The following is a 9091-nucleotide window of genomic DNA, read 5'->3' on the forward strand; positions in this document are numbered from 1 at the left end:
TTAGGGAGACGCTGCTTTACATCATATGAACACTAGATGTCACTCTCTTCATCTTTCAGGACTCAACCGACTCCCTGGTTGATAACCCCTTAGACTGATAATTCACCTTTCTTCCGTTTTACTTGCATTTTAAATGATCCATCGTGTTTTAGGACATGGATTTTGTATGATTAATATTTGAAGGTCCACCATTAACTCACAGACATCATACATTTTGACTGTAGGGCATACTGATTACATACTAAAATATGTGCTTCACATGGAGAGTAGGAAGATCTTTGTGTTGGGACAGTCCTTTCTCTCTTTCCCACTGCTATTCATTTGTGAGGGAGAGGAGGTCCCAGCTGTGGCTAATAAGGGTCCGAGTGGTCCTTGTCCACCTGGGAAGTCACGTATTTGATATGAAATTAGATGAAGTGAAGACTCATATTATCAAATCTGAAATCATTGAAAGAATCCCCCAGAATCTCAAGACTATTGAGATTTCCTCATTTTCTTTTAATTAAAATTACTTTCCTATTAGTGCCAATACTTGAGGAAAGTAAAACAGGACCATTTTCCTGATTGTTTGACTGCCAGCATTAAAACTGTGTTGTTTTTGACAGATTGTCATCTCAAAGATACCATCTTTAAACTCTCACGTAGATTAGGTGGGTGATTATAGGCCAGGCTTGCCCCTAACTACTCCTGATCACAATAGTTTCTATGGTAGAGTGAATTCTGAGTTCTAGACCACCCACCCACCATCGTGGGAAAGAAAACAGCTCACTGACACATTGAGAGTCAGCCTAAAACCACAGTTGTGGTTATTCTAGAAGTTAATTCTCTTGCTGCGATGCTCTTGCTCTGATAGCACTTCCTGAAACTGATTTTTGGATCTAGGTTTTAGGGAACCCTAAAAGAAAGACAAATCTCAGAAAGGGAAATTTTAGAATTTACATTCCCTAGTCTTCAGGCTTTGATAACACAGACAGTCTTCATATACTCCTGAATGTTTAATGATACAGCCAAGAAGGCTATAAAATTTATATAAACAGCATAGGGATTCCTGTCATTTCTAAAGGTAGAGGATTAGAGATGAATGTTTAACTAATCGTTTTCTATCCCAAGAGCCTACGTGAAGAAAGAAATACCCAGAGTGGGGTGCCTGGGTGGCTCAGTCCCTTAGGAGTCTGGCTTTGGCTCAGGTCGTGATCTCAGGGTCCTGGGATGGAGCCCCGGGTCAGGATCCTTGCTCAGCGGGGAGTCTGCTTCTCCCTCTGCCCCCACCTCCCCTGCTCATGCTCTCTCTCTCAGACACATTCTCTCATAAATAAATAAAATCTTAAAAAAAAAAAAAGAAAGACCCAGAGTTTAACACATTCTGCATTCCCTGACTATGACTTGTAAGCACTGTGACTCAGTTAAAGCACTGTTTTATTTACCAGTAAGTCTTGTGTTTGGTTAACATGTGTAACCAGTAGTCCATTGTCTGGCTTTTGGCCAAGTCCATGGATGTCCTTCTGGTCCAACTGCTTCTTTGGATCTCTGTCATTGTTTCTCCTCACGCTACAAAACACACAATGAGTGGATGATCAGTGTCCCAGCACTAGACCTTGCCTCCACATTGCCAGGGTCTCCAGAGCCAACTGGGAAGGGGTCCTGTAGAGTTCTGATAAAGGGTGGACCCCAGGTTCTTAAGACATTTTATTCTACCGTTTTGGTAGTGAGAAAACGGAAGTCCTCGGGCATAAGATGATGCCGTGACCATTTAACCAGTCTCGCTTTGAGGCAGCCATCTCCCCCCTCAAGTTTTTGCTGTTGTCTTCGTTTGAAAAATCAGAGAGGATGCTTACCAATGATCTTCCAGAAACATATTATCTTGGCCATGGCAGACAGGACTAGTATGTGTAGCCATTATAAAAACACCCAACGTTTATTTTCCTAGGGAGAAAAGGAACACCAGAGAAGAGAAAGATAAATGCAGCATAGAGACAACAGCTTTGGGGGTATCTACAGTTATCCCAACTCTTCTGTCGTTCATTCACTAATGCTTATCGAACACCTCCTAGGTATCAGGCTTTGTGCGAGGTGCTGAGGATATGATGGTGAACAAGGGAACAGAGGCTTCTCAACTTTAGCACTTTTGACATTTTAGGCAGGGTCATTCTTGGTTGGGAGGCTGTCCTGTGCGTTGTGGGATGCTTAGCAACATCCCTGGCCTCCACTCACTAGATGCCAGTTTCCCAAGTTGTGACAACCAAAAATGTCTCTAGACGTGGCCTAACATCTCCTGAGGGACACAGTTGTCCCCCGCTGAGAACCACTGAGCTAGAGCGGGGGAAGACAGATGTTAAAAAAATTAAATATAGTCTATATAGAAATTGTGGCAAGTGCTAAGAAGGATGCGAACAGGACGATACGATGGAGAGTTATCAGGAAAGGGATCTGTTTTAGCTAAGGCGGTCAGCTGAAAGCTTGACCTTGAGCTTAGACTGTCATGAAGGACAGAAAGGAGGTGGCCATGTTAAAGAGTATGGTGAGGGCTGGACTGTGTGGAGAGGGCAACGAATGACCATAACGATTTTAAGGGTGGTGGGGGGGAATACTGAGATGAGGTTAAATTCTTTTCTTTGTGAATGACATCTGCACTCAAAGGGGGGACCCTGTAGCCTACTCCTTACAGTTTAAAGTCAGCAGTGGACAGGAACAAGATGGATCCATCTGGGAATTTGGAATTAAGAGCTATGGGGCCACCACGTACATTCAGAAGCGGCAAAAGCCTGTCTTCAGATAAAGGGGAGTAAGTGGTCCTTCCCTGCCTTGGTTCCCCTGGGGCCATTCTCTCCCACCTTTTTCCTCCCTCTCTGCTGGCTCTTTCCTGGTCTCCCTTCCAGACTCATTCTCCTCTACCCGAGCATTTTAAGTCGGTGTTCCTCAAGGATAAACTGTGCCCTCTCTACCCTTCTCTATCCTCTTTTCCTAGGCAGTCTTATCCTTCCCTGTCCATGGCCTCAACTACCATGTACACACATCAGTGACCCCCAGTGGCACGTCAAAAATCTGGACCTCCCACTCTGATGGCAGACTGTATTCATCGACACTGGATATTTCCATCTGGAGTACCTCAAACTCAGCATGTCCAACACTGAATTCATATTCCCTACAAACCTATCCTCTTTTCAGTGTTTCCTAACTCAGAGAAAGGAGCCACTCTCCATTACTTATATGAGTCAGAAACCTGGGAATTACTCCTGACACCTCATTTCCCATATCCAATCCATCACCTACTCTTGTTAATTTTCCCCCTCTCAAATCTCTCCACTTATCTCTGTCTCCAGTGACATTCTCTGTCCAGGCCACTGTCATCTCTGCCATAGACAACTGCAGTAGACCCTAACTGGCCTCCCCACATTCCCTCAGACCCTTCCCATCCAGTCTGTTCTCACTGAAGCGAGTGATCTTTTAAAAATACAAACCCAACATCACACCCCCTCTTCTCCCTCCTGGTTCAAATGATTCAAAGGCTTCCCTTCATTTCTAGGATGAAGACTAAGAAAGATCCTTTGGATGGCATTTGAGGTCTTTCATGATTGGGCTGCTGCCTACCTACCTCTCCAGCTTTTCCCCCTTCCCCCCTGCTCCCCATTCTGTGTTCCACGACCCCTCCCTTCAATTCCTAGAATGTTATGCGGTTCCTTTAACCACAGGGCCTTTCCACGTGCTGTCTTTGCTCTGGAACATCCCCTCCCCCTCCCTCAACTCATTCTTGATATTTCAGTGTGTCACTTTCTCGGGGAACTGTTCTTCACCCTCCCACTGTATTTCAGGTTCCTTTAGTGTTATGTAAACTCTCACAGAACTGTGCTCCTTTCTTTCAGAATACTTTTAATTTAGAATGATACATTCTTTAGTGTGATTTTTAAAAATTGGTGTCTCTCTCCCATTAGACTGTAAGTTACAACAGAGCAGGAACTGGTAGGTGATACACATTTGGGGGAGGGGAGGTGAAGGGAGAGGAGGAGGTTGAGAAACTGCCTTGGTTCTTTTTTTTTTTTTTAAGATTTTATTTATTTATTTGAGAGAAAGAGCACATGAGAGGGGGGAGGGTCAGAGGGAGAAGCAGACTCCCTGCCGAGCAGGGAGCCCGATGCGGGACTCGATCCAGGGACTCCAGGATCATGACCTGAGCCAAAGGCAGTCGCTTAACCAACTGAGCCACCCAGGCGCCCCTGCCTTGGTTCTTGAATATCTAAATGCTGATCTCAGGCATTTGTGAGAACTACCTTTACTTTCTGCTCTTGGGTTCCACGAAAAACCCTGTTCCTTATAATCCCCCATCTTTCTGCTTAAGTTAGCTCATTTAGGTTTCTATTACTTGCAACCAAAAAAGTATTGGCTAAGACACAGCAAGTGAGAGACTCGGGGGTTGCAGCTTGAAAAATAAGAGTGTGTGTTCTTATGAAATCATTAAATAAAATAGCCTAATGATGGTGCAACTTGCTTTTCTCTCTGGGGTCTTTAATCTTTTACTCAGAGGATGCTTTGTTTTTTGGGAAGCACCAAGATAATCTGGCAATGTTGTTAATGTTAAAAAATGTTTAAAAAACAACTGGCTTTCCTTCAGGACGCTTGGCTGAGAGACCAGGGGCAGAGACTGTTGAACTAGAAATGCCTCGTGAACACTGGACGCCCCACAGTGTCCCAGTTCCCTCTTTTCAGTGAGTGATTAACAATCTAATGAATTCAGAGGCCTGCACGACTGGATTCTAGGGTGACTGGTGTGGCTGTTGGAGGAGGAGGGTGTGGTTGGCATAAAACTCAGGGCACAACGTGGTGTTCTAGAAAGCACCGGACCTTGGGTTTCTTCTTCTGCAGAATGGAAGGGGGTTCCTAGTAACTGCCCTGCCTACTTCAACACAGTCATCAAGAGACTGAACCCCGATACCGAGAATGTCAAAGAGCTTTGTAAATACAGAGTACTATAGAAATGCAGAACAGCGTTAGAAGAATGTGCTGCTTCTTCAAGCGCTTTGGCATAGGACATGTAAGCGATCACTCATCCCGTGAACATTTTTAGGATGTTTTCTGGGTGCTAGAAAGAGCTGGTACTGGGGAGGCAGAGATGAACTGGACACAGCCCTTACCCTCCCGTCTTTACTCAAACGAAACCTCATTAGAGATGGCTTCTTTGATTACCCCATCTCAAATAGTAACCCTCCACCCTGCTTTGTTTTCTCCAGAATGTGGTTTGTTTTATCATCTGAAGTACTACATTATTTACTTACTTACCACCCTTCTCCCCCACCCATCAACCCACTAAGAGTAAGATCCCTGAGGGCAGGGATTTAGTTACGGTCACTGCTAGAAAACTTTTGTGTAGTCAGTGCCTGGAACTTAGTAACTGCTCAAAAAATATTTGTTGAGTAAGTGCGCTCAGGGCACACCTAGAGTTTAGACAAAATTGGGCCACGTTGCTCTGGGGGCTGGGCTCCGGTGGGGAAGAGAATATGTAGGCTGGCCCCTAGGAGATGGCATCACGGTCAAAGGGCAAGAGGTAGTAGCCCTGGTTAGTGGATAAGAGAAAACCTCCAGCTAACTTCTTGGTTTGCTAATAGCTGGATTCTCCTCAACACCCGGGATAAAGCCATCCCCAGGGTTTGTATTTTGAATGGCCAAACAATCTAAGTCTTGCCCCCATCCAATCCATTTTACATTCTGCTGCCAGGATGATCTTTCTGACATGCAGAGTTGTCCACCTGTTTAGAACCTGCCATGACTCCTCAGTGCCGTGGATCATCAAGCTGAACCTTCCTTGCAATGTTTACCGTTCTTTTCAGGACCTGTTTCTTGCTGACTCCTCCCCCTTACCTCCTACCCGTCTATGGTCCCTGGCAACTCCTACTTACATGCACCTTACTATTTCATACCCTTCTTTGTTCAAATTGGATCTGCTTCTAGAAACACCCTTAGCCCTTTTCATTTGACAAGAAAACCCAGCAAGTCTTTCCTGAACCCCATTTGCTGCCCTCCAACCCCCAGGAAGAAAATAATTTCCTCCTATTGCTGCCCCAGGGCTGCCTCATACCAAGTTGTATCCGGAGCAGCCCCGCTACTTCCTTGTCTGCGGTTGCACCCCCAGCACCCAGCACAGCGCCTGGCATGTAGGGAGCAGAGGCCCACGGGCCCAGGCTCCCTAAACCTCTTTCACACTCCTCCAGAGCTTGGCGTCTGGGTGTGCCCCACCCTCTCTTACCATCCTGCCAACCCTGTGACACTCACTCTCACCTGCATTTCTCCATTTATTTCTCCATCTTTGGGAGAGGGGCCCCTGGTCATCCCAGGACTCTGCTTTTCCTGGTTCCCACCTCCTCTAAGCTCCTCCAAGCAACTCAACAGAGGCACTCGCCCTGCCAGGAAGTGTTAGCTGGTCTCCAAGGTAACAGACTGCACCACTGCAGCCTGAGGCAGGGACAGGGGAAAACTCCCTCACCCCAAGGAAGACATTACCACTTCGTTGTTGATAACAGCCTTTCCCCAGGCACTCTGCTTTTCTCCACCCCTACAAAAGCCTGGAAGCAGGATTTGGACTTCTATTTCTAGAATCTCTGGATGAGCAGAAAACTATGGTTTGGACCAGTAGAGCCGTGGTATGTGCTACCTTCCCGTAGTAGGAACTGAAGACAGGTAGCAGAGAACCTGCGCCATGCCAGGCGGGAAAGCTGGTAACTGTCTCCTCCTCAGATTCCCTGGGGTCCCCGCAAACACACACCCTGAGACAGGTCTGGCATTCCCTCGCCTCCACCAGGTCCAGCCCCACCCAAACCTGGCTAATACAGCAGCGGGCTCAGCGACCTCTTAGCGTCGGAAGAGATCATCTACTGCCGTGCTTCCTAAACCCAGGTGCCCATCGGAATCATCCGGGTTGTTTGCTAAGGACACATACATAACATTCCCATTTGGGAGACTGATACAGAACTGTGGTACGGTGTGGGAACATGAATCTTTAACAATGGTCCCAGGTGATTATGATGTAACCAGCCCTTGGCTCATAGCTGGGGGACCCTCTTCAACGCCTTCTTTTATGGAAGTCAAGAGAGATGAAGTGATGTACCCCCATGTCAACCAGCTTGTAAAAGGCTAAGGGACCTCCACTTAGCTTATCTAGGTAATTTCTCAAATGACTGTCTTCACTTTCGGGACCTTTAATTTGATAATTTAGAACATGTGCTCCTTGTGGTAATCATCATATGGCGGAGAACCTCTTCCAATGTTGACCCGAGCAGTGGCTCCTGTAGGCCACATCAGAAACAACAAAACCCCTCAGAATAGAAACTGCTTACCTACCACCAGTCACTGTGGGCAGGAGTCATGGGTTGACGGTAGTGTGGCATTTGGGAGGGCGTTTCGTCAAAACCAACAAGGCAGGAGAGGAGGGAGATCAGAGAGAGGTAAGGAAGTCAGAAAAAGGAAGAGTTACAAGAGGCTGAGAACAACCAACAAATGGCTACTCTGTGAACAAGGGGTGAGGGTCCTTGTGTCCATCCTACTGGAAATCCTGGGTAGAAGGGGCTGGCTAGCTTTGAGACACCATTTTGGAAGACATGAGGGCCCAAGACAGGTAGTTTTATACTTTCACAGTTTCCTTGGCTTCTGGATACACAGGGTCTAAACATTTTACAAGAAGTAAACCCCAACATTGAAAAGTCATTGTTATTGCTTTTTTCTATTTGAACTTACATGATACACATGTTCTGGATGTATTTGTGCCAGACGGATAAAGCAGAATAAGGCTTTCAGCCTGTATGACCAGGCAAGAGGAAAGCTATATGTGGATACCATCTTTCTCAGCTCTTCTCAGACAGTTTATAGCTCATTTGGGCCCCACACAAGGAATTAGAGCACAATAGGAATTTGTGTTTCCGACCTTAGGTTCTTGGAACCTGATCAGGGTCAACTCACCTCTGGTCTTTATTTAAGAGCTGTAGCCTGGTCCCATTGCCCAAGATATATTGATTGTGTGATTTCCTAATTCTTCCATTAATTCTATTTTTGCTTCATGTACTTTGACATTCCATTATTATGGAATACACACTTAGATTTGTTATGTTTTTCTCCTTAAATGACCATTTGCTATGGTCTGAATGTTTGTGTGTCCCCACCCTTACCCCTCCGGAAAATTCATATGTTGGAAACTTACTCCCTAAAGTGATGGTATTAGGAGGTGGGGCCTATAGGAGGCAGTTAGGTCATGAGGAGAGCCCTCATGAATGCAATTAGTGCTCTCATAAAGGAGGACAGAGCCCCTAGCTCTATCCTGTGAGAATAAAAGAAGTCTGCAACCCAGAAGAGGACCCTTACCCGACCATGCTGGTACCCTGATCTTGGATTTCCAGCCTCCAGAATTGTGAGAAATAAATTTTTTTAAAGCGATGTTGCAATGAACACTGTTTTACATCTTTGTGCACTCTGAGATTTTATTTCTGTAAGATAAAGACATGAAAAGTAAAATGTATGAATCTAGGGGCTTTATTTTAAAAGTATAGACCCTAAAAACAAAGTTTTTTCTTCAGTTCACAGCAAGCTCATAAGTACCTTGTTGATTTTTTTCAAATCTGGGGAAAAAAACGAATTCCAAAGCTCTTTTAACTTGTTGATAAATACTGTAGTGTTGTGCCATATTTAGTCTATAATCCTCCTGTGTTGGAATAAGCAGATAGTGGTGACTTTGATGATTTTGTCTTCAGCATTTAAAACCCCCTTTGGGGCCGCCTGGGTGGCTCAGTCGTTAAGCGTCTGCCTTCGGCTCAGGTCATGATCCCAGGGTCCTGGGATTGAGTCCCACATCGGGCTCCCTGCTCGCCGGGAAGCCTGCTTCTCCCTCTCCCACCCCCTCGCTTGTGTTCCTGCTCTCGCTATCTCTCTTTCTGTCAAATAAATAAATAAAATCTTAAAAAAAAAAAAATAAAACCCCCTTTGGTTTCTTTTTTTTTTTAACTGAGATATGACATATAACATTATATTAGTTTCATGTGTATACTGTAATTCGATAGATGTACATATTGCAAAAATGATACCACAGTAAGTCTACTTAACATCTAATTAGATTTGT

General features: G+C 45.2%; 1 protein-coding gene across 1 annotated transcript in view; it reads right to left on the bottom strand.

Moving 5' to 3' along the window:
- The window catches only part of VWA3A (von Willebrand factor A domain containing 3A), a gene marked incomplete at its 5' end in the record, with an annotated part of 52366 nt that extends 50451 nt beyond the window's left edge, over positions 1–1915 (bottom strand). Inside the window, 2 exons of the mRNA XM_078074705.1 lie at positions 1425–1548; positions 1836–1915. Of these exons, the coding sequence (XP_077930831.1) occupies positions 1425–1548; positions 1836–1915 (204 nt within the window). The remainder of the gene's footprint in view (positions 1–1424; positions 1549–1835) is intronic.
- Positions 1916–9091: the final 7176 nt, after the last annotated feature.

Source organism: Halichoerus grypus, chromosome 6, assembly GCF_964656455.1.
Source record: "Halichoerus grypus chromosome 6, mHalGry1.hap1.1, whole genome shotgun sequence".
NCBI lineage: Eukaryota > Metazoa > Chordata > Mammalia > Carnivora > Phocidae > Halichoerus > Halichoerus grypus.